The sequence below is a fragment of the Daktulosphaira vitifoliae genome, unplaced genomic scaffold (genome assembly GCF_025091365.1).
Source record: "Daktulosphaira vitifoliae isolate Bord-2020 unplaced genomic scaffold, ASM2509136v1 Scaffold_4, whole genome shotgun sequence".
NCBI lineage: Eukaryota > Metazoa > Arthropoda > Insecta > Hemiptera > Phylloxeridae > Daktulosphaira > Daktulosphaira vitifoliae.
In genome coordinates, this window is record NW_026099575.1 from 7,952,317 (window position 1) to 7,978,866 (window position 26,550).

The 26,550-nt window shown below is 23.0% G+C and overlaps 2 protein-coding genes and 2 long non-coding RNA genes across 8 annotated transcripts; 2 read left to right on the forward strand and 2 right to left on the reverse strand.

Annotated features, from left to right (window-relative positions):
* The first annotated feature begins 2,781 nt into the window (after positions 1 to 2,781).
* LOC126905804 (uncharacterized) lies at positions 2,782 to 12,652 on the forward strand. Of its 4 annotated transcripts, XR_007704109.1 has the most exons (7): positions 2,782 to 2,959; positions 4,221 to 4,383; positions 4,561 to 4,821; positions 5,313 to 5,406; positions 10,655 to 10,820; positions 11,868 to 12,119; positions 12,534 to 12,652. XR_007704109.1 is itself a non-coding variant. In XM_050685877.1 (4 exons), the coding sequence occupies exons 1-4, from the start codon at positions 2,861 to 2,863 to the stop codon at positions 5,363 to 5,365; spliced, it is 576 nt and encodes a 191-aa protein (XP_050541834.1). In that variant the 5' UTR covers positions 2,782 to 2,860; the 3' UTR covers positions 5,366 to 5,727. The 4 variants fall into 4 exon arrangements, 2 of the variants coding, with proteins under 2 accessions (XP_050541834.1, XP_050541835.1); XR_007704110.1 differs by lacking the exon at positions 12,534 to 12,652 and having other exon boundaries at positions 2,782 to 2,975; positions 11,868 to 12,118; XM_050685877.1 differs by lacking the exons at positions 10,655 to 10,820; positions 11,868 to 12,119; positions 12,534 to 12,652 and having other exon boundaries at positions 5,313 to 5,727.
* Positions 9,047 to 9,564, reverse strand: LOC126905809 (uncharacterized). The gene is made up of 3 exons (XR_007704113.1): positions 9,464 to 9,564; positions 9,274 to 9,313; positions 9,047 to 9,191 (listed from the first exon to the last, which is right to left on the reverse strand). It is a non-coding gene; the product is annotated as an uncharacterized LOC126905809 (long non-coding RNA).
* Positions 12,653 to 14,374: 1,722 nt separating the features above from the next.
* On the forward strand, positions 14,375 to 22,826 carry LOC126905803 (uncharacterized). Its single transcript, XM_050685875.1, has 4 exons — positions 14,375 to 14,576; positions 17,096 to 17,258; positions 17,916 to 18,173; positions 22,620 to 22,826. Exons 1-4 carry the CDS (start codon positions 14,478 to 14,480, stop codon positions 22,682 to 22,684), a joined length of 585 nt encoding a protein of 194 aa, XP_050541832.1. The 5' UTR covers positions 14,375 to 14,477; the 3' UTR covers positions 22,685 to 22,826.
* Positions 14,602 to 25,334, reverse strand: LOC126905808 (uncharacterized). Of its 2 annotated transcripts, XR_007704112.1 has the most exons (5): positions 25,224 to 25,334; positions 24,859 to 24,905; positions 23,992 to 24,014; positions 20,095 to 20,133; positions 14,602 to 15,400 (listed from the first exon to the last, which is right to left on the reverse strand). It is a non-coding gene; the product is annotated as an uncharacterized LOC126905808 (long non-coding RNA). The 2 variants fall into 2 exon arrangements; XR_007704111.1 differs by lacking the exon at positions 24,859 to 24,905.
* Between the last annotated feature and the right edge of the window lie 1,216 nt (positions 25,335 to 26,550).

The window sequence follows — 26,550 nt, forward strand, 5'->3', positions numbered from 1 at the left end:
TTGCATTATTAATAAAAAAATAATTTATATAATTCTCATCTCGTATAGTTAATCTCTTAATACTTTTTCATTATTCTTTTAGTAAAAATAAGTGTACATAAATGTATCGGATGAATTAATTGGAACGTCAACTACATAACCTCTTAAGATCATTAGCTTCCCCTTCACGTATATACTGTGCTCACCTCCGTCAATTAGTAAAATCATAATAGACTGGTACTTCTATTCCTCAAAGGTTTACACCCTACAACGCTGGCTGGACCGGACTTGACAATTGAACAGGTTTACTCCTCTGTGATTTTGGACACTCCGTCCGATAATGTTCGATTTATCCGTAACCTCAAAAAGCACCCTGTTTTTCCTTTCAGTTTAAATTTATGGTAGTTACCTTTGTTCTTCGGCAAAGGTCTGGGATTAACTTAAGCCAACAAGTTTTTCAGTTGCTCCGACACATAATGCACTTATCCAAAATAGCTCGTCGTACACGATAACGCCCCCTAACAGCCTTTGCCTCAAGTTCCACACCCTTTCTATTGTAGAAGACGTTTTCGTCATGTCCTAGCTGAACATGTTGCGTTTCATATCCCTTATACCGTCCGTGAACTCTTGAAGCGACACTTGCTCCGAAAAAACAGTTGATTGGGTAGGCGAGGTGAGTTAATTGAACTTATATCGATTTCTAATTCCTGAGATTGGGCCGGGCACTGATCTCGTACTTCGACCAATATCTAATATAACTGCGTTAGGTTGTTTTTTTTTTAAACATCAACTCAACGTATCTACTAGGTCTGTAAAATTATTTCTACTCATTTTGAGTACAGTATCCAGTAACTTCTGTACAGAACCGCAAAACTCCATAACCAAAACAGCGCACTTCTAATTCTTACGTTCGAATAATTCATCCAGGTTAAACCATGTTCTCATGTAGTCATGTCCTTTTTAGTTATTTCATTTAGTTTTCTATATTTTACCCAAAAGTGGTAATTTAATAATAATTTTTGAAAAATATATTAATTTTAATCTGGCCAATGATAAAATAACTAATACAGAAAATCAAAAATATAAATATGTTATACTTGCTCATTAAATAAAAATTAATCAGTAGAAGTGTTATAACTTCTAAAAATATTCAGAGGAAAAATTTTAAAAGTAATTTTTAAAACAAATTAAATTATATTAATTAACTATTATTATGATTATTACTATTTTAGCAAAAAAATGTACTTTTTAGTCATTATATTATTTGTTTAAATTAATGTTCTTTACATTTTTTGACTGTATTGATAATAATATTATTTAGCAATAATATTTTTAAGAACCTTTTAAGTAATTTTACTGACCTTTAACTCAAACTTTCAGAGTAAAAAACATGCGATCTTCAATGTTGTTTTAAGAAAAACTTTCTTCCATTTGTAATATTCTATTTTATAATGTCAATAAAAATTATGTTTACTTGTTTGTGAAAATATTGTTATAATAGTTAGTTATATTTCATAATTATTTAAAAAATGATGTGATAATCATTAAAATAACAGAACTTTTTTATAGTCAATGGCTATAAATGAATTTTTTAATAAAGTAAAATTTTCTTATTAGCTATCCAGTGTCCGTTAAAAACAGTGTTTTTTTTAATTAGTTTGTGTAAAAATATTTTTAAAAAAATAATTGCCTAGTGGATCTTACCGAAAACATTGGTATATTTAAATAAATATGGCAGAAATCAAATGATTAACAATAAGTAGTTATTTTATTAAGAAATTGGTGAAAATTTATAGTTTGCATTTTTTAAATTACAGTAATTGGTTTTATATTACAATATTGGCAATTAACCAATAATATAATTTTTAGCATAGATAATATTACGTTATAATAAAATGTAAAAGTTACCCTAAAATCAAATAGCTTTAAAATTTTGCTTATAATACAAAATTTGAGACTAATTGTTTATGTATGGGATTTTATAAAATTCAAAAATAACCAAAGCTGCAGTGATAGCAGTATAGGTGACTCTAACCAATATGATTTCTTTTTAGTTTTGACGATAACTAAATATATTAGAACATAATAAAACAATAATTTCAAAAGTATTGAAAAATGCAAAGCAATTTTGTACCCAAAATATATATCATAAAACATCAGTACAGAAAGGCCTCCATAGATATTCTATTTACAGATATTTGATTTTAGAGGCTATTTAATCTAGCCCTAATAAAGATAAATTTCTAACGTGTTTCATTTTAACAGTTAAAACTTTTATAGCAGATTTTACTACTCCAATAATTCAGTAAATCTCACAATTTTTAAGCGTCATAACAATTCTAATTTTGTACCAAAAATTGAAAAAAATTGCATTTTATAGTTTTTATGGCAGTTTTAAAAGCGACTTGTACAAGTAAAAATTAATAAAGAAATAAAAAAAATTTAAAAATTTACAATATAAACATAATAAATATATCATAATAAACATAAACATTTTATTATTTAGTTTAAACTAATAATTAAAAATGTTATTCAAACTAATCAAATACGAATTAGTTATTGTTAATTGTTTTCTTATGCTTCTTAGAGTGTCTCGTACATTTATATTTTATTTACTCAACTGCAGAATTTGTGAGGACATATATTTTCTAAATGAAATAAAGAAGCTGACAACATATTTTAAAGGTTTTTTTAATATATTTATTAATATAATAAGAATAAATAAAAAAAAAATAGAATAAAACTTATATAAAATTATTTAAATAATAATATAAATAAAATACTTATATATGATATTTTACAAGAAAGGTTATTCTAGTAAAAATTATTATAAAAGTTAAATAACTGTTTATTTTATTTTATCAAATTTCTAGTTCTTAAAATGTTTTACCAAATTTCCATTTGTGTGTTTGTTATTTGTGGATTTATGCCTGAATTGACTATACAATTGCATAATTCTGAAGAAACAGGTTCTTTTGTGGTAAAATTATTGATGTGTAAATACTTTTATCTAAGTACTATATATATGTATATATTTAATATTCTAAAATGGTTACAAAATTTACATTTTTAACAAATGATCTACTATTTAAATATTAGACAGTAAAATTAATGTTCTTAGGATTTCTTGGAGTTTTTTTGGTATAACATCAATGGTTAGAGGCCAAAGAATCACGACTTGTTTGATTTCTTGTAGTTTTGTATTGGTTGAGCTTTCTACATTCTTGCTATTTTTAAGTTATCAAAATTAAGTACTACTTTGTAATTAATTGAATTGTTTTAGCTGCCGGGTCAATTGTTCCTATTTTTGTGGTTTAATCTGCTAGTTTACTTTCCTAAATATCTGAATGACCAGGGATCCAGAAAATTTTTAATTGTCTTATCATTAGTGCCATACTTGTAATTAACATTATTTATTGTACTTAGTAAGTCTGAAAAAGTATTTTGTCGCTGCAAATGAATTTATTTCTTTTTTTCTGTTCATATTATTTAATTTATAAAGTTTAATTTTAATATCATAAAATAATGATAATAATAATACAAAGATTTTTCTTTAAATTATTTTATAGTATTCTACATCTAAAAATTTATATTTATATCTTAAATTTTTTTTTATAAGTTTTACAGAAATTCAAAATTGATAATTTTTTTATTAAGGGTAATATAAAGTAGATTCATAAAAAATTATCTAAGAATATTATGAAAAGTTTTTAATTTTAACGTAAATTAAATAAAAAATATTTTATAGTATTTACTTCTCAATTTATAAGTTGTTAAATTTCTTTTATATCCTCCCCAATCTCTCATAAGGATACCAACTCCATTGTTTTAAATAGTTATATATATATATTTTACCAGCTTAATTGTTAGATATCCCGTAAATTCTAGATGCGCTAATTAATGTTGAGTGAGCACGAGGCTAATGAGTGGTCACTGAACACTCTGTATGCTCTAATAAAAAATATTGTATATATTCAATAGTTATTTAAATTGTCAGCAACTTATAAGTAGAGTTAGGCACTTTTTGAGACTCTGTGATAATATATCATATATAATCATAGTCTCATAGGAATATTTTTGTTTAAGAGTTAAGTGATCCCTCCTTGCTCCAATAATACTAACTTCCTCATTAACGAACTTCCTAAAACAAATTTTTTGAACCCTACTTATTAACAAAATTAAAAACATACTGATCAATAGAAGAGAATTATGTAGCATAAAACTATTTCTGTTATTTTTAGAAAATACCTAATACAATAGTGGATAAATTAAGAGAAATATACAATCTTATAGCTCAAGATGATGATGATAACATTACTATTTCAGAATTTATGGTTGGTATAACTTCTCTTTGCATACCATTAGAAGAACTAGCCATTCAAAATATTCATCGGAGATGCAAAGGTTGAGTGTTATTTAAATTTGATTTTTAACCTAATTTATACAATTTATATATGGCTCATAAAAATATTATTAATCGCACATAATGTTCTGAATAGACAACACAAATCGATTTTTTAGTAGAAAAACTTATTGATACTTTTGTTTGCATTATTGTAAATATCTTTTTATAATTTTTAGAGATTAAAAATGAGTTAACCTTCGGAATTTTCTGTGATATAATTTTTGAAAACATCCCAGGAAGCAAAAATGTAGAAATCCCAACTGATGATGAAGTTTTACAAAATATATTTAACTTAAATTCTAAGAATTCGGATGGATTTTCTACTGCAACATTTTTGGAAGTCATAAAAAAGTTTGATCCACAAATCGACATCGAAAAAATAAAAATATTACTCAGATATGCATTGGTCGATGAGAATAGTATAATTAATCTTGAAGGTAATTATTTCGTGTTTTTTTAATAAGTAATGTGCATAAGAAATTAAACTGAAATATGGCTTCAAGCTTAATAGCGCAATAGAACCCTTTTTATCAGTTATTTAATTTATAATAGTCAATTTTGGTTAAATTTTATATCTCTTGTTTTCAAAATTAATAATTTACTCTCACTTTAAAGAAACAAGACGTGTAATCTTATGCGTCAAAACGCATTGTTATCCAACAAAAATTCCAATTGAAAAATTTACGAGAATTTTTTCTATAGTACATTTGTGATTATTAGTAGTGTCTCATTGTATTAATGTATAGCATAATATAGTAATAACTATAACAATTATTTTACGGGTAGAATAATATTATATATTAATAAAATTATTATATTGATTAATATTCCTAAGTAAATAAAAAAATGATAAAATTACGTCTTGTTAAAAATGTTTTTTTTTAGTACATCGTAAAATTAACTAAAAATTATATTTATACATTTTCAGTATTTAAATTGTTGATAATGTTACTTGAAGAACAAAATTTGTTAAAAATTTAGAATTTATTGATGTTGCAAGACACAAATATGATAGAAGCATAGTAAATAATTTAACTTTAATTGTTCTAATATTATCTTTTTTAAGTAAATTACTCACATTTATATTATAATAAAATCAATAAAGCAAAAAGATATCCCAGGATATAGTATTCATACTCTTTTTATATCATAAGAAATAAAATAAATGTTAATTATTTTTTTAAACATTAAAAGTTTAATGATTTAAAACTTAAGAAAATGTCTGTAGTGTGCAGTTATTGATCCTTTATGTTAAGAATAATAAAGAATACTATAATTATCTACTACAGCGATAAGATTTCCTATGCATTTATCAATATATAAACAAATTTTTTTGTAAAACTTAATTATTGCTTATTAACAAGAATAAAACTTAAAATTGTTCATTTTATCTATATTCACACTACAATATAAACAAATATCATTATTAGCTTCGATGCGAAGCTGAGAAGGTATTAATTTTACTATGATGTGTTTTTTTTTTTTTATGTCTGTTGCCACTTTTTCTCAGCTCTCACTAGACCGATTTCTTTCAACAATACGTCAAAAGATCACAAATCGTATTTAGTTGAAGACATTATCCTTAAAAATTGAAAAAAATTCCCTCGTTTCCCGCAAATGGGGTAGATATCCAAAAAAATAAAAAATTTAAAAATAGGTAAATTTTGTCATTTTTTTCACTTTTTTTTCTTAAAACTTCCATAACTTTTTCAAAAATAAACAAATCAACATAATTTTTTTTTATACTAAAACCTTAGATATTTCCCTTTTATTTGATATCATTTTTTTTTTTGAAAATTTAACATTTAACCTGCTCACTGGGGGGTATTGAAAATAGCAATTTTTTAAAAAAATAACTCTTTCAACTTAATTTTTGAAAATGTTCCGAAAATACTGCGTTCTTTAAACATATATCAAACTAAAGCTTATTTTATGTACTATAAAATGAAAAAAAAAATTTGTCCTGACACTTTATCTTCTGCATGCAAACGGCTGCCGTAGTTAAAATAACGCTATTTTAGTGTTAAAATTTTCAACTTAAAAACTTTTCGAAAAATGTAGGTATCAGCATAAATTTTTTTTTTTTCTAAATACATTATAAGTACATCTTTCTTTTGACATACTTTTTATTAAAATTGGACAATTTTCCCATATATAGGGGGCGTTCAAAACTTGAAACATTGTATAAAAAATAGAACTTTTTCAACTTAACTTTTGAAAGTGTTCCGGAAATACTGCATCCTTTAAACATATATCAAATCAAAGGTTATGTTATATACTATAAAAAAAAAATTTGTCCTGACACCTTATCTTCTATGTGCAAATGGCTGTTGAAATTTAAAAAAAAATGAAATGTTTGCGATAAAAATCATCTTCGATCAGGATGTTTTTTGTACTTAAAACTGTCATAACTTTTTCAAATATTAACAAATCAAAATAATATTTTTTTATATTGAAACCTTATGTAATTTATTTTCATTTGTTATCATTTTTTTGAAAATCTAACACTTATTCTGCTCATAGGGGGGGATTCAAAATAGTAACTTTCTTACAAAAACTAACTTTTTCAACTTAATTTTTGAAAATGTTCCGGAAATACTGCGTCCTTTAAACATATATCAAATTAAAGCTTATTTTATGTACTATAAAATGAAAAAAAAAAATTTGTCCCGACACTTTATCTTCTGCATGTAAACGGTTGCCGTAGTTAAAAAAACACTATTTTTGTGTTAAAATTTTCGATTTTCGATTTTTAATTTTCAACTTAAAAATGCTATAACTTTTCGAAAAATGCATGTATCAGCACAATTTTTTTTTTTCTAAATACATTATAAGTACATCTTCCATTTGACATACTTTTTATTAAAATTAGACAATTTCCCCTTATATAGGGGGGGTTCAAACTTTGAAACATTGTATAAAAAATAGAACTTTTTCAACTGAACTTTTGAAAATGTTCCGGAAATACTGCGTCCTTTAAACATATATCAAATTAAAGCTTTTTTTATGTACTATAAAATGAAAAAAAAAAATTTGTCCCGACACCTTATCTTCTATGTGCAAATGGCTGTCGAAATTATAAAAAAAATGTAATATTTGCGATAAAAATCACCTTTTATAAGGATGTTTTTTGTACTTAAAACTGCCATAACTTTTTCAAATATTAACAAATCAAAATAATATTTTTTTATATTGAAACCTTATGTAATTTATTTTCATTTGTTATCATTTTTTTGAAAATCTAACACTTATTCTGCTCATAGGGGGGGATTCAAAATAGTAACTTTCTTACAAAAACTAACTTTTTCAACTTAATTTTTGAAAATGTTCCGGAAATACTGCGTTCTTTAAACATATGTCAAATTAAAGCTTATGCCATGTACTATAAAATTAAAAAAAAAAATTTGTCCCGACGACTTATCTTTTATGCGCAAATGGCTACCGTATTCAAAAATATGCTATTTTTGTGTTAAAATCCTGGGTTTTGTATTATATTTTATTTTAAAATATCTTATAAGGGCAATACACTGCCCTATTTTTTTATAATTATTATTTTTATAATAGGATAAATTGAATAATTTTTTTTTATTGGTTTTTTTAGATATATAATCATTAAAATTAATTAAATTCTGAATATTTTCATTGTAGAATATTTTTAAACGCCAAAAGTTAATTAGAAATGATTACTATGATTTTTACTTAAGTGATCTATTACGATAAAAATGTAAAAAAATCTAACTTTTCTGATAAATATACTGTAAATAGTAATTATAAAATTTGCTGACAGCATATTAATCTTAACAATTTCATTTTTATCTATTTAATAATGTCAATTTCAAACTTGCAAATTGAGCTACTTGTTATGGTAATAAATTCATTTTTTTTTTTTAATAAAACTTTCACTTTAAAGGACAATAAAAAGTAGGTTCAAAATGATTACTTTTAACATATTAAAAATCAAAATCAATAATAATTTGAAACACAATTCATTTTAAATATTATATAATATATAATTAAAAGAATTACTAATCTGGGTATAATTAAGGAAATAGAAGTTGATGTTGCTTTTGTAATTATCCATCAATTTTTTAAAATTAAACACTAACTACAGATTTGCATCGAAGAGTTTCTTATGATAGTGATTTTAATCACAGTCAGATTAAATCTATATTGGACCCAACTATGCCACGTCCCCACTGTATTGGGTTTTATTTTAGATAATACTTAAAAAATGTATTTTATTTTTTGAGAAAAATTAATTACTCATTAAATAGAGTTTTAATCTTAGTATTAATACTTAATTTTTATTTTTTAATAGTTTTTCTAGTTGAAAAAAATTAAGATCGTTTATAACTATCATAAATTACAAGTTATACGCTATAAAAATAAAAGTAAGCTCTTTTAGCTCATGTTACTCTGCAAATAATGAATAAAACAATTTTTCTTATTTTATTCTAATTCAAAAATTTATCTAGGACCTCCCTAATTCAACAAGATTTAAAATGACAAATATTTTTTATTTTCAATGTTTTTCATCAGCTATTGCAAAAAAAAAAGTTATTTATTTATTTATGCCACAAAACTGTAATATTATTTTATTTAAAAGATTAAAAAGGTATAAGTTCGATTTAAAATAAAAATATGTGTTCATTTAGTATTTTTAGAAAAATTGTCATTGTTTGGTTAATATACTTAAAATATTTTCATAAAAAGTTCACAAGTATTAATATATTGTTTTAAATCCAAGTGATTTTCTTGTCCCAAGCGTTAATTTGCCTGGATATCGCCTACCTAAATTAAATGTAAGCTAAAATAAAATTACAAAAATAAATATACTGATTTATTGTCTGTATGAAATGAATTATTTATATATTATTTTTAATACTCACCATTTTGCATGTAATTATCGTATTTACACTCAACAGTATGCTGCTTAAAAATAATTTTGTTATTAAATTAATTTCATAGTGTTGGGCATAATAAAATTGGAAAAAAAATTTAAAAAAAAATAGTTTCTTATATTTTAAATGTAATAGTCCTTTAACTATTTTGTGGAACGTAACATAAATATTTTAATACCTTTTTATTGTTGAAAGAAAATGTATTTGCTCATTACTCTACGACTTAACATTATCAATTTTTTTTTACTCGTATTAGCTTTTCAAATAAATATCATTGGAAATGATGCAAAATCATCTACGGTAATATATTATCATTGATTTTTTAAGCTATAATTTAAACATAAATAAAACAAAAGCAATAATAACTGAAATAACAAAACTTAAATTAATTTATGTTTACAAAATAGTGAAGGCTTCGCCCCACACTCCTACTTGTATCACCCATGAATTCAAAAATATTTTTTATAAATTGCATATGATGAGTATCCATAATTTTTTCGTGAATATACAATATGTACATATTGTATATATTATACGTAAAAATATACATGTATATTATATTTTGAAATAGAAGTTTTAAAAATAAATTTTTCAGTTTGAAAAAATAAGTATAATAAAACTCCATAAAATAATAATTATTATAGTATGAATAATATTATTTATTATAATAATATTAAATTATATTATTATATATTTTTTTTTATTATAATTAATGTTTGTTTATTTAGTTTGTATCGATAAATAATTTAATAAAAAGTAAAAACAATGTTTTTAATTACACATCATTTTCTTATTGGAAACACATACAAGATAGTTGTTTAACTATAACTATACACTGTATAGTAAATAGTTATAGAAATGTAATTAAAAATATTTTAATTATCTTTAAATATATCAAAAACAAACTTAAACAAATGTCCATTATATAGGTTGTTCAATAAGTAAGGAAACAGATTTCTTTTGTTGTCATTGTTAATGACTAATGATCCGTTTCTTTATTTACTAAACAACCTGTATATCTCAAGAATATAAATTATTTTTCTTTGCATTGTTGTTATATTATTTGTTTTAAATTAAATAGCTCACTGTCCATTTTACAATATAGTAATTAATATTCAAACAGGAGTAAATATAGTTTATGTATTGCTTGTTTAATACAACAATGTTTAATTTAAAAAAATGTCAGTCTTTCTTGCAAACTCAATAATTTTGTAATTGTATCAAAAATCTATTTAGTGTGTTTTTGAAAGAAGTATTTCTTGAGTTACCACATTGTTTTCGCAAAAAACAGATTTTATAAATAGAAGTCATAATATAATTATAGTCTATAGTATCGAAATTAATAAAACAGTTTAGATATGAAATTTAGAGTCCTCCTTCAGAAGATAAAATAGCGAATTTCAAAAAAATTTATCATCGAATCATCAATGACACTAATAATGAATTAACTATTACGCAATTAATGGAAGATATGGAAAAACTCAAACTTCCACATGGAAATACTGATGTCGTAAATGTACTAAACAAATGTAAAGGTAGTGCACTGAAAATTGTTATGTTTGATGCATATTTAGATAATTCTTCATTTATAAAATTTTATTTTATTGGATATATGTCAACAACTATTAACAAAAAAATGTCAATATAATATTCAATTATAGATATAAAACACCCAAGCAGAAATTATCAGCAATGACATCGTTCAAGTATTACAACAGTACTGGAACCGTACCATTAGTCAACCCGCACTAGCGTAGTACTAGCTAATGACTTCTTGTCTAATTACTGATCTAGTGTTGGCGACCAGTACTTAATTGCCATTGCTGGAAGAGTACTGTCGTAATACTATATAAAAAAATCTCCAGTACTGATATTTTAGTGCGTAAAAAACATTATCATCCTAGACATATAACATTATTTGTCCAATACTGGTAGTCGCTATTACGACAAAACTGCCATTACTGGTGTAGTACTGCGCCTGTTGTTAATTTCTGATTGTATCATTAATTTAAAAAACAAATTCAAGTAACCAGCAAGATAATATGTAAAAAATCTTAGATCTATTTTTTATATGTTTTTTTTTTTTAGAAATGTCCTCTGTATTATTTTTCAATTATGTTTTGAAATACTGAGCTTTAGCATTTGTATTGGGTACTTATTTAATTATTTTGTAAAATAATATTAATATATTCATAATTTTATCAGTTAAGATAAAATATTGTAGGTTACTAAAATTTGGCTATTCACAGCTTTAGAATAAAAAGTTACTGTGTCAGAATTTTTTACATATAATATTTTTGTTTTACTTTCAAATATTAAACTCTATACGACCATGGGAAGGTTAAACGGTTACAATATTTAGTCAACTATTGAATAGAAGATATTTTCTTTTTGATCATCAACTATAAGAAATTTTATAAAATTTTGAGCAAGTTTCTGTATTCAAAAAAAATCTGATTATGTCACTGCATATGATACATTTATAATAATCTAATTTAATTAATTTAATTATAAATACATTTCATTAATAATTAAAATAGCCAATAATTAGTGTTTTTTTTAATTATTTACGTTTTTTTTAGTACATAAAAGGTATTTAACATTTGGAAAATTTTGTGAAATTATAAACAATAATAATCCAGAAAAAAACATTAAATCTCATGATGAAATAATAAAAGGCTTATTCAACTTATATTCTAAAGGAACCGAATTCATTACTAAAATCAGGTTATATGAAATTTTAAATTGTCTTGATTTAAAAATCGACAACCAAGATTTAGATGACATCTTTAAGATGGCTAATGCTGAAGGAGATGATCGACTTAACTTTGAACGTAATTTTTAAGATTGTTATTGAATAGATATAGAATAAACTCATTCTTCATTAATATAATAATAAAAATAATATTTAATTAAATTATAAACTCAAAATTGCTCTTATAAACATTTTTTTTATTGGTTTATAAAACTAAACAGACAATATTAAATATTATTTTGATGTAACAAAGAAAATATTACAATCATTTCCCTATCGAGTCAAAAATCTAGATACTATAGGATCTAGAGTTTTTAAACTTTATTACTAAAATCTCAACTTTGATGTATATACTTACTTTTGGAGTCAGTTTTATCTTAATTATCGAAATAATATTAATAAAAATAGTTTTATAAAAGAAAGTTACAGTTAAAATAATTTATCCAAATTTTATATCTAATAAAATAAATAAAATTATTTTTATATGTTTCAGAATTTGATAAATGGCTAAGATTTTATGTAGAAAAGCAATTTCCGAGATAACATTTATATTCCTTCATTCAATTTGTGAATATTATGAATATTTAGTTTAAATATATTTTTCATTTCCATACAATATAATATTTTTAGCTTATTTTAAAAATAAGTGATAATGTTTTTTAATTGTTTCCTAGACATGTACATAGTTTACAAACAAAAGACTATCTAAATCGTCGTAGTAAAAATATTTTTGACGACATTGAATTCTCAAGAACAGGCAATCCGATCTAAAACAATCCTTAGATAAAAGCACTTGACCTAAATCTATTTAGGTCAAGTGTTTTTTAGGCTCTAACCTCAAGTAGGAAATATTTCTCGCCTTGTAATAATATATCGCTAAAACTTGAACTTTAAGTTTATCTATAATTTTGAAATATCAATATTATTAATCATGATAATATTTTATTATAGCTCAACACGTCGAATTTGATATTATAAAATTATCAATTTTAATTTTTAATTAATCAAAACTTACAAATGCCTTATAAATTGTATAATCAGGAAAACCCGCTTATGATAAATTTTAGTTGTGATGGTAATACTACCAAAAATTATTATTTTTTAAATCGTTTGGTCATGTTATGAGGAGAGAAGAATTGGAAACTGTAAGAATAGTTATAGAAATTAATGTTGAAGGAAGAAAAGGTAGAGGAAGATCATAAAAGAGATGAAAGGATGCTATTGAATGCGATTTGAGGACAGCTGATATGAGCGTAGATGATGTGGGAGACCGTATCAAGTGGAAGTTTAGGATAAGGGTGGCCGATCCCAAGTAGTTGGGAATTAAGGCGAGGAAGAAGATGATAATTTTTCTTAGACGGCCGCCGTTACTGGAATCTTTCTAATAATTTAGTCCTCAGATATTTTATATTAGAATATTAACTAATAAAACGAAAATATATATTTTTGTTAATTTATTAACCGAAACATTGTTTAAGCTTAAAATATTTTTTGGTACATTCAAATTCCGTTGTATACAGAAACTGTATATGTAGTTGAATCTGTATTACATACTCAATTATGCAATGGTCATTTTTTTAATTATCTATAGAAATAATTTTGGAGAGTCAAGGTAGACGACTGAATACATATTACTATCTCTTAAAACTTAATCTAGATGCTTTGTAAAAAAAATTAAAATTAAGTATTAACTAATATAATAATAAGAAAATACACAAATAATGGCATGTAATTATATATTTTGCGAAAACGAAATAAAAGTCAGCTCAGCGCTTGATTACTTATCCATTCTTCCAACAAAATGTTTATTTTAATTCCTCATAACTTAGTTTAAAAAAAAATTTTATTTAATTAAAAAATATAAATATTACAACTTAGGACTCATTAAAATATTTTTTTTTCAATTATAGAGATTTTGATATGATCATACTGCACACAACTCTAAATCTCTCGAACCTAAAATCACAGAGATTTCCCAATTTATCAAAAAAGACTTCATCAATGTTATATAATAATTTAAAATATTTTTATTTTCTAATATCGTGATGGATTCCAAAGAAAAATTAATTTTAAAAATAATATTGGAAAAAATATCATAAACTTAGGGGGAATAAATTAGTTTACAAAATAAAAATTAAATTTTTCTCTAAATAATTTTTTGAGTAACAGTAGAAACTATTTTAATTAATTTTGAAATAAACGTCATATTATAATTTTTCATAGTATTATTAATAAAAAAATCATAATGCCTTCTGTTGGTTATTTTTACAATATTTGAATAAATTACTCAAACTATAAAAATAAAACTTGGAATGGAACAATAAAACAAACACATTTAATATTAAGACCGACGTATTTTAGACAATTTTTATTAAAATTAATTTTTTACAAAATCAGACAATCTTTTAAATCTTAAACATCATATATTGAACAAAAAATGATTTTACAATTACGTCTTAGATTATGTATTGTTTGTTGCATTGTGTCTTCATTAGTCTGGGGATCGAATAGTAATATTAATAATACGACATCTGAAGTAATGTATTTTAATTTTAATTTTCATTTAAATTTAATACAATTTAAATAACAATTAGTTGATAATTTTATATAGCATTTAAAATTATAAAAATTATTTGTGATTAAAGATAATTTAAAGTATTCCATAACTATGAAATTTCATTTTAGATATTTAAATCTTTAGAGCTTTAAATCTTATCAAATAATAAAACATAAAACTTTTTATTTATATGACGTGGTAAAATATATTATTGGTGAGAAATACACAAAAAAATTATTTTTTCTTTTAATTAAAACTATATTAAAAATATTATTAACTTAAAACTAAAAAACATTTAACTAAAATAGCCACAAAACAATTATTATACTAGTTACTGACAGTATGTGTTAAGCGTACTGTACATGGTAATGATAATATTTTTCCAGAAATACGTATCCACAATTTTGTAGTAATTTTTTTATGGCTTTTTGAATTAAATAATTTTAGTTTTAAGTTAATAATATTTTTAATATTATTTTAATTTTAAATAATATTAGTGACAAGTGATTCATTTCTATTATAGAAAATTTCTGTTTACAAAAGAAAAATTTTCATTTATGACCATTATAGTGTTCTATAAACTATAAAACTATAAAATTTTTATTAAAGTTTCAAAATCAAATTTCTCATTATATTGAATTGTTACTTTATAGCCGAAAAAATATAGTTTTGATATTCAAAATTTTTATGTATTTTAGTCTTTAAGTAGGATTTTACCAATAGGTTGAAAACGTGCCGTGCCTTAGTGTGTTGGTATATTAATGTTCCATTTTATTCCGCCAAGACGTACAGAATTTCATTACCTTTAACATTAGTTATAAGTTACATACTTGCTAGTTTATTATATATAAGTTAAAAATTAAAAAATATATGTATACAGAATGATTCTTTCATACTATTTCCACTTAATTTCTCTTAAAATAATAATTATTTATCTGTCATAAAACATTTTCTCGTTCATTCCTTATACCTTAAATGTGTCAAGTTTATTTTTTTAATGGAAATGTCATATTTAACTAGCTTATAAAATAGAAAATGATTTAATTAAGAAAATTACTGGCAGATAACAATGTTTGAATTAGTACTTAGGAAGTTATTCTCATTTTTATACTTAGGCGAGACGGAGGAGTACGACCGGGAAAAGACTAGTAAAAAAAAAAGCAGCACCCACTCCCTCTCCTATAGTTATTACTTTTAATTATAAATAATTTCTGAAATACTGGTTCGAAAATTGTTATCGACCAATTATTTACCTAATTAGGTCATTTTCCTTTTATAAGTTAAATATGTATGTTGCCATTCAAAAAAAACCCAGCACAGGGGGGTCGCGGCACAGTGGTGACGTGGCATAGTTGGATCAAGTATAATGATATCTGACAGTGATTAAAATCACTATAAAAAAAAAACGCTTCGATGCAAATCTTTAGATAGTGTTTAATTTTAAAAAATTGGTGGATTATTCCAAAAGCTTCATAAACTGCTAGTTCCTTATTAATATCCTGATTAAGATAAAGTATGTCGAATGAAAAAGGGATTATTAAAAAATAGTATTTCCCATAAAAAAATTATATTGATCAATACACTTTTCAATAAGTTATAGCATTATAAAGTTAAAAATGCAAAAAATAAAATCGAAAATTTTCACACAATAATAGCATTTGGTAGCCATTTTCACCGTGAAGACTAAACAAAGTCCGAANTTTGATGTCTGTTTTCACCATGAAGATAAAATAAAGTCCGAAATTTTTTTTTTTGCATAATAAAGTATATTACATTAGCTTTAATTTAAGATATATATAAAAGTGTCAGACCTTCTGGAACATTTTCAAAAGTTAAGTTGAAAAAGTTAATTTTTTGTGAAAAAGTTGTTATTTTAAATCCCCCCTTTGTGGGCAGGTTAAGGGTTAAATTTATGAAAAAAATATACCAAATGAAAGGTAATGATATTATGCATCTATATAAAAAAGAATTATATTGATATGTTTATTTTTGAAAAAGTTATGGCACTTTTAAGTAAAAAAAATTGAAAAAATTTCGAAAATTAGCGATTTTTAAATTCGTAATTTTTTTGGAGGTTTCCCCCATTTACGGGGAACAAGGAAATTTTTATCAATTTTTGAGGGTAATGTCTTCGACTAGATACAATTTGTGATCTTTTGACGTATCATTGAAAGAAATCGGTTCGGTGAGAGCTGAGAAAAAGTGGTAACAGGCAAAAAAAAAAAAAAAAACACATCTTAGTAAAACCAATACCTTCTCAGCTTCGCGTCAAAGCTAAAATAAAATGAAATCCCTTTCAGTTATAAGGGATGAACCAAAAAAAAAGTTTATAACATATAAGTTGAGATACATAAGTAATATAACAAAAATCGAAAAAAAAAATTACAAAACAATTATTATTTTAAGATAAATTGAGTTGAAATGTGTTGTAAGAATCACACTTATCACAGAATATATCATTATTATTAATATTCATAATGGTGTTTTTTATTTTATAGGATATGGAAATCGACCAAACAGATGCTGAATTAAATATATCAGATGATCGAGTTGAGGATGTTAATAATTTAGACGTAGCAACAAGAATTTTAGAATTTTTTAGACACAACGATGTACCATTAAGCGATACAGAAATTAAAGATATATGTGATTTATGTTTTGGTAACTAAAAATATTAATAAATAACCATTGAATCGATGATAATACGATTTTTTTGTTACTAATAAAAAGTAAATCTTTATTTAGTATACTAAATAAAGATAAATGTCCACATTAAATAATATCAGAAATATTTTTGATTATTAAATGCTCTTTTAATTTTTTTATTTTACATAATAACGTTTTTATTAATTAAAATTGTAAAGGATGCAATGTAGAAAAAATATATATTTTTACACGGTATGCTAAAGTATTTTTTGAAGATAAGAAAACGATATAAATAACATGTTAATTATTATTTGTTTATAATAAAAAAAATTGTTAGCATTAAATCAAAAATATATTATATTAATAAACTTTTATACTATGTAAAAATGTGTAAAAATTTGACGGTGAAACTTGGGGTCTTTTTTATAGAATTTTATTTAATGCTGAAAATGCAAATTATTGTAAATTTGTATTGAGTTGCATTAAAATTTATTCCCTTGTTTATTTCAAACTCTATAAATTTTAAATTCTATAAAAAAAATAAAATATCAAATTTGATAGAAAAGGTAAAGTTAATCAAAATTATAGCTTACAAGACTTTGTAATTAAGTCAGAGTTGTGTAAAATTATTATGTTGAGTAGTTAACTTTTAATTGTTACTTTAATTATTAGAATATAAAGACTTCACATTTGATCAATTTATGAGCCAAATTGACAAATCTATTGACAAAATGGTTGATAATTTTAACGATGAAGAATTAAAATATATATTCGACAATCTTTCCAATGAAACTGATCACATCACTAAATCAAATTTAAAAATTTTCTTAATAGAAACTAGTTTAATTGATAAAGATATGAATGATGAAAAATTGAATAGAATAATGGAAAATTCTAAAGTTGAAATTGCTGATGAAGTCAGTTTTGAAAGTAAGTTTTAGACGTATTAAATTTTTATTACTATTATTTATTTAATTTAAATTTTATTTTCTATACCATAATGCATAGTTTGAAATCGATAAAACTATTTTTCGATTTTGATTTCGATTAAGTTTATCAGAAAAAAAACGATTTTATGATTTTTATATCAACTAACATATGAATTTAAAACATTTTCAATTTCTATTTAAATAATAATAGATTTGATGGGAGAGTCCGAAGGATTACTCACCCTTTCACCATTATATTCTTATATATATATATATATATATATATTAGGGTGTATCTAAATTCACAAAACGCAAATATAACTTTTATTAATGAATATTTTGTTAAAACCAAGTGATAAATTGTCAATTAGTACAATAAGAAAGAAGTGTACGAATACTGAGCTCTGACAAATGACTCCTTTTTTAAAAAGTTTAAATTTTATAATTTACAGAAAGGGGTGCAGAGCACCCCTTCATATGATCTCTCATACGACAGACTCGCAACTATTGTGTTTTGTGGAATGTCCCTTTGTCCCCCTCCACACTTTATTATTAAATATTATCATTTTTAGCATCATCCTTTGCCTGTTGATGCCCGAGTATTACCTCAATTTAGCTCAAAATTTTCCTGCAAGCGCTAAATCTTCAATTAACTACTTAAAGCTGAAGGAGTCATTTATAAAAGCCCAGTTTTCGCACACTTATTTTTTATTGTACTAATCGACAATTTATCACTTGGCTCTAACAAAATATTCATTAATAAAAGTTACATTTGCGTTTTGCGAATTACGATACACCCTTATATATATTCTTTACATTTATTTATGTGCACATAAACAGATGTAGTCATTGCTAATCTGTTTTTTTTAATAATTAAGAGTATTATAATTTATGGTATAACTTAGATATAATTAATTTTTGCTGCTTATTCATTATTACATTTTAAGGTTATAAATAAAATATTAATACAAGTTGGAATTGGCTTTATAAAAATTGTTAATGAGTATTTATTGTCTAATACTATAAGTACAAAATATTGTATTATTAGTAATTTCACGATTGTTAATAAAATTTATTTCTAATTTACCAATAGGTTGATAACATCAATTAATAGTAAAAAATAAGGTTGTGTACGTCGGTTACGTTTGGGAGCGTAGTGAAATTAACTGTTTTGGTCTTTGAAATGGATCATTTCAAAATTCAAAACACATTTTGCATTAATTATTTCCAAATTATTTGATAAAAATATTTTTAATTAGCTACCCCCTCGAATGCACCTAAATCGTCTATATGTCAATTTGAATCATTCATAATTTATTAAATATATGTGAATAATAAAAATACACGAACGTTGAATTACGTATTCGTTGTTTGTTACATTAGTTTTTTTATAATGTTATAGTTATTGTATTAAATAAAAATATTAATTAAAGCTGATTAATTATTAATATACTTTTATATTATATCAGTAGTATAGTTAATTTTTAGTATTAACAAATACGTGTTAATATAAGTCTCAAAATTATATAAGTATATATAATTGCATTGCACAATATTCACTCTTAAAATCAAGAGATACTACCTAAGTTTTTAATGGTAATTATTTTACAACTAAATAAACTAATTATTATTATTATTATTTATATGTTTTAGTAATATTGCTTATTTAAAATATTTGCAAAACTAAGTAATCTAAATTTAAATGATTAAATATAATAAATGTATGTAGATTTTATTAAACATACGATGCTCATGCACATCTTCATTGTCTTGTCCACAAAGTCATAACACTGTAATATTTCTATCTATCACAGTGTCGCAAATAATAAAAGAAAAATGAATCCTATTCATTTTTTTGTTTGACCACTTATTGTCAAACCAGTGAATAAATATATACAGAATTTTAAAATAGATCTTAATACCTGAGATTGACCATAACTATATCAATGCCAAAACAATTTCTAAAAAAAAAAATTCAAGAAATAATAATATCTAAAAAAATTAATTAAGCATTTATTATATAACGACAGAATATTTTGTCATAGTATATTAGAAATCGATATTCAAGTATGACGATTTTGATTAAAATTTTTAAGTCAATTTTTATTTTTTGTTATTTATTTTCGAATACTAACTTAAATATTTTTTTCATTTTGATTAGCCTTTTAATTTTGAAATTAAATATTGAAGTCCTATCATTATTATTGAATGTAAATTTTAATATATAATTGTCTTTCCTAAAGAGAGAGCCATTATATAATTTTGAACCCTAGAATTTCGAATGATAAACCTTTTTCATATAAATATATAACTATACTTGACATTTAGAAAAAATGTTAGAAAAACAATAATTAAATAATAAAGTTTAGATATATAATAAAAAACTATTTCTGTATCTCAGAATTAGAGTAGCATAATTGCAAAAATTTTAGATTATTAAAGTTTTATATGCTAAATCCAACCCTGTGGGCAGGTAAAAGGTCAGATATAAAAAAAATATATACCAAATTATAAGTAAAGACATCATGCAACTATAAAAAAAAAATTATATTGATCCATACATCTTTCAAAAAGTTATAGCATTATAAAGTTAAAAATATAAAAAAGAATTTTTTTACAAAAATCGTATTTTTTTTATAAACTTTGATGTCTGTTTTCACCATGAAGATAAAATAAAGTCCGAAATTTTTTTTTTTGCATAATAAAGTATATTACATTAGCTTTAATTTAAGATATATATAAAAGTGTCAGACCTTCCGGAACATTTTCAAAAGTTAAGTTGAAAAAGTTAATTTTTTGTGAAAAAGTTGTTATTTTAAATCCCCCCTTTGTGGGCAGGTTAAGGGTTAAATTTATGAAAAAAATATACCAAATGATAGTTAATGATATTATTCATCTATATAAAAAAGAATTATATTGATATGTTTATTTTTGAAAAAGTTATGGCACTTTTAAGTAAAAAAACGGTAGCACAGTGGGGTCGCGGCATAGTGGAGACATTGCATAGTTGGGTTCAGTCTAGATTTAATCTGACAGTGATTAAAATCACTATCATAAGAAACGCTTCGATGCAAATCTGTAGATAGTGTTTAATTTTAAAAAATTGTTGGATAATTGCAAAAGCAACATCAACTTCTATTAAAATAAAATACAAAACCCATAATTTTCATACAAAAATAGCATATTTTTGAATATGGTAGCCATTTGCGTATAGAAGATAGGTCGTCGGGACAAATTTTTTTTTTTCATTTTGTAGTACATAAAATAAGCTTTAATTTTATATATGTTTAAAGGACGCAGTATTTCCGGAACATTATCAAAAATCAAGTTGAAAAAGTTATTTTTTGTAAAAAAATTACTATTTTAAATTCCCTCAGTGAGCAGAATAAGTGTTAGATTTTCAAAAAAAATTATATCAAATGAAAGGGAAATATCTAAGGTTTCAATACAAAAAAATATTATTTTTATTTGTTCATTTTTGAAAAAGTTATGGCAGTTTTAAGTACAAAAAACATCCCGATAAAAGGTCATTTTTATCGCAAACATTACATTTTTTTTTAAATTTTCGACAGCCATTTGCACATAGAAGATAAGATGTCGGGACAAATTTTTTTTTTTGATTTGATAGTACATAAAATAAGCTTTAATTTGATATATGTTTAAAGGACGCAGTATTTCCGGAACATTTTCAAAAATTAAGTTGAAAAAGTTAGTTTTTGTAAAAAAGTTGCTATTTTAAATCTCCCCCAATGAGCAGGTTAAGTGTTAGATTTTCAAAAAAATGATATCAAATGAAAGGTAAATATTTAAGGTTTTAGTATAAAAAAAAATTATGTTGATTTGTTGATTTTTCAAAAAGTTATGGAAGTTTTAAGAAAAAAAAGTGAAAAAATTACGAAAATTAGCGATTTTTAAATTTGTAATTTTTTTGGATATTTCCCCCATTTGCGGGAAACGAGGGAATTTTTTTCAATTTTTAAGGATAATGTCTTCAACTAAATACGATTTGTGATCTTTTGACGTATTGTTGAAAGAAATCGGTCCTATGAGAGCTGAGAAAAAGTGGCAACAGACATAAAAAAAAAAAAAAACACATCATAGTAAAATTAATACCTTCTCCGCTTCGCATCGAAGCTAAAAATTGAAAAAATTTCGAAAATTAGCGATTTTTAAATTCGTAATTTTTTTGGAGGTTTCCCCCATTTACGGGGAACAAGGGAATTTTTATCAATTTTTGAGGGTAATGTCTTCGACTAGATACAATTTGTGATATTTGACGTATCATTGAAAGAAATCGGTTCGGTGAGAGCTGAGAAAAAGTGGTAACACACAAAAAAAAAAAAGAACACATCTTAGTAAAACCAATACCTTCTCAGCTTCGCATCGAAGCTAAAAAATTAACAATCTTTTTTATTAGAACTGTTGATGCTATATACTTTTGTTTCAGACTTTTTGAAAATATATAAACATTATCGCAACGATGTAATACCAAGAGATTTTTATAAGAACTAGAAGAAAACTATTTGAAATATGGAATTACTATAATACATAAATTAGTATTACTTATTAATAAATACATTTATAAAATAAGAATTTATTTTATACAAATATATTCGATGTTTTAAATTAACAAATAAATATTCATGTATAAATAAAACATTCATCTATTAAATAAAATTATGTTTAATTCTTGTTTAATTATTCTTCTATATCAATTAAATATATTGCTACACAGAATAATTAGATTCTTTTAATTACCATACACTTGTAGTATACAAAGTGATAGTTTTTTCCTAAACCACTATATTACTCGCAAAATAAATAAAGTATTAGAAACCTTTTTTGATCTCTTTTAATTACATATATTTTTGATTTATCAGCTAATAATAACTTTTTAGAATCTTCCCTTATAACATAATAGGGTTTATGTTTTTAAATGGAAACATACATATTTAACTAGTTAATAAATTTTAGAAAAAAAACTAATAAGGTGTTTATAACAACTTTTTACCAGTACTTTGGAAGTTATTCTAATTTTTATACTTAGACGGGACGAAGAGTATTATATTAAAAAAAAGTTATCTAAAACTCATACAACAAATAATCTATTAGATAAATTCATAAAAAATATCAGAGATATAACAATTGTATAAACATAAAACACAATTACATATTATACACATTTTCTATTACCAGATTTATATATTGATAAATCAGAATAATCACCATTTAATGATATTAAAATATAAGGTGCTAAAATATATGTAACATTATATCATAATTAGTATCTTCTAGAGCTCTAAAATCAAGATTTATTATTTTTTTTTTGAAAAAGATTGCGGAACACAAAATACATTACTTAAAATAAAATGGAAAATATAAATTTTTTGTTCTATTAAAAAACAAAAATTAATTGGTTCAAAAAGTTTCAGAAGTACTTATTTCTCATATAATAACAATAAAACTATTTTTATTAAAAATAATGACATTTTTCAGACTATTAATTGTTATTAAATTTATTTTTTGTATTAAGTAAAAAACTACTTAGAATAATATAACTTATGAAGTGACCAATAATTTTATTAGGCAATTGTGGTTAAATGAGAATAAATGATCAAATAAAATTTAGAATGCAACAGTAATAAAATTAACTATTTTATATAAGATTTTTTATTACAGCATTACATTAAGTTTATTATCTTAAAAAAAACCAGATAATTTTGACAAACATTAAAATTCTACTGATAATTTACAACTAGACATTGATAAAATATTTTTTTATTAAAAATTTTCTTAAAATCTACTCTAAAAATGGTAACCTTCTAATTTATTTTTATAATTTCTGTAAATAAAAAAAAATTTTTTAATAAATAAATAAAATATTAGATATTTTAATTTTAATTAGGGTCCCAAAATATAAAAACTATTAAAAAAAATTGTAGTAACGTAAAATATTAACTGCATCAAAAATTATAAGGAGATATCAGAACATACTGGATCACTCTGTATAATTTTTTAAATAACACTAATATCATTAACTTATTAATATTTGTATTCAATTCTATTTATGCTATTTTATTATGTTTTAAATTTATTAGGAAACAAATAGATAAAAGATATTCAAATACTTGACGATTTACATTATTATTTAAACACGCGTAATTTGTATACCAATGCTGCTATTTTGATTTTTTTCAAACAAATTTTTAAAAAATTTTCTAGGAAATATGTATGTATTTTTTAAGTGTTATATACTGAAAATTTTAAAATTGTATTCCATTACTCACTAATATGAAATATATTTAAAATAACAACATATTTATTTAATTAGATCTTAAAATGATCTAATTATGACCCTTGTATAATGGCAATATATATTTATCTCTTTTTTTATACAGAAATAAATATAATAATGGCAAAAAAATGCATAAAAGAAATTATCAGCTAATAATAACTTTTTATTATCATTCCTTATAACATAAAGAGGAGTAAAATTTATTTTTTTAAATGTAATATACATATTTAACTAAAATAGAAATAATATAATTAAGGAAATAAGTGTTCGCTAATAACTTTGGGACTTTTATCTCAGATGTTAATAATACTTTAAAGTACTGATTGGATATAAGAAGAGGAGGCTGTTATTGTTATCATTAAACATTTCTTCGCCTCACTTCTCCACTGACCTATGTATTAAAATGGGAATAACTTCCAAAGCAATGTGCGTTTATGGCTGGTAACAGAAAAAAAAATAAATGTAGAAAAATATTAAAAATATGCTTTAAAATAAAAAATAATAAAAGTTGTTATAAATTAATTTTGAAGCATCGTATAACAAAATTATATTATGAATAAAAAAAATTTGACACAAAATAATTGAATTTCTATCTTACTAATTGTATCATATATATATTTATAATTAAATTACATTAATTTTATTCAAATATATTGGCATAATAAGTAAAAAATGTTTAGGAATGCTAATGACATTCCCAGTCTTTAAATTTTTTTTATAATTTTATAATTATTATAAAATAATATATTGATTTACTTGGAATTGATAAATATCCATAGGAAGTCTAATTTTGGTACTTGTTTTTTGCTCTAACAGCTTTCAATTAAAATACAGAACTATTATGATTTAGGGCATAATTTACAACTAAAAAATATATAATATTGCATTTTATTGAATTCTGTTATATATATATATATATTATAAGTAATACAAAAATTTTGCTTTAGGAAAAAACAACTTAAGAAATCAATAATAACTGCAAATAAAATATAGCAAAAAAGAAATTTACATATATTTTATTCAACATATTAATTAAAAATTTAAGGTGATTAATTTTTATTATTTTATTGAGCGTTATGGGATTAAAATATTACTGAGAACTTTGAAAATTTTTATAGTTTATCATATGGTTAAATATATTACCCCAACTTTTTACAAATATTCTACAAACTATATAAAAAATAATATCTATTGTAATATAATAGATAATATTACTTCCTTATGTGAATCAATTTTGACTCTGAATACTTTCTTTTATAAAATGTACATGAATATTTATTTTTAATTATTTTTTATAATTTATTTTATACGTAATGGTAATTTTTATTGTACATTATTTTTAAAGCACAGAAATACTTATGCTGTATAAATAAATAACTACTAATATGGAAATCCAGTAAATTATGAATTTGCAGAACCTGATTTATAGCTTACAATTTATTTTTTATTAATTTACACAATTTAAAAATATATATAAAATTATTATACATACAAGGTGATCGATTTATCATAAACCACACGAATACTCGGAAAATAAATACAATACTGGAAAAAAAATTTTGATTTCTTCTAGATAAATATAATTCTTGATTTATAAACTAAAAATTACTTTTTTAAATCCTCCATTATAACTTAAAGGGATAATATCTTTATTTTAATACATATTTAATTAACTAAGAAAATAGAAAATAATCTAATTAAGAAAATAACTGGTCCGTAACAAATTTTGGAACTGTACTTAAAAAGTTTTCCTCATATTTATACCAAGGCAGGACGAAAAGTACGGACTGAAAATGACTAATGATAAAAATAGCAACACCCACTCCTCACCTCCAGTCATTTATTTAAATTATTAAATACTTCTAAACGACAAGTCCAAAAATTGTTATCGACCAATTATTTCCCTAATTAAATCATTTTTATTTTATAAGTTAAATATATATGTTGCCATTCAAAAAAATAAAGATATTACCCCTTTAGGTTATAATGGAGGATTCTAAAAAAGTAATTTTTAGTTAATAAATCAAGAATCATATGTATCTAGAAGAAATCAAAAATTTTTTTTTCCAATATTGTATTTATT

Bases quoted from the DNA above. Each gene is read 5' to 3' on its own strand.
- LOC126905804 (XM_050685877.1), top strand. From the start codon at position 2,861: ATGTTTTACCAAATTTCCATTTGTGTGTTTGTTATTTGTGGATTTATG. The intron at 2,960-4,220 runs GTAAAATTATTG...TGTTATTTTTAG, and splicing joins AAGAAACAGGTTCTTTTGTG to AAAATACCTAATACAATAGT. The intron at 4,822-5,312 runs GTAATTATTTCG...ATACATTTTCAG, and splicing joins TAGTATAATTAATCTTGAAG to TATTTAAATTGTTGATAATG.
- LOC126905803 (XM_050685875.1), top strand. From the start codon at position 14,478: ATGATTTTACAATTACGTCTTAGATTATGTATTGTTTGTTGCATTGTG. The intron at 14,577-17,095 runs GTAATGTATTTT...TTTATTTTATAG, and splicing joins TTAATAATACGACATCTGAA to GATATGGAAATCGACCAAAC. The intron at 18,174-22,619 runs GTAAGTTTTAGA...CTTTTGTTTCAG, and splicing joins TGATGAAGTCAGTTTTGAAA to ACTTTTTGAAAATATATAAA.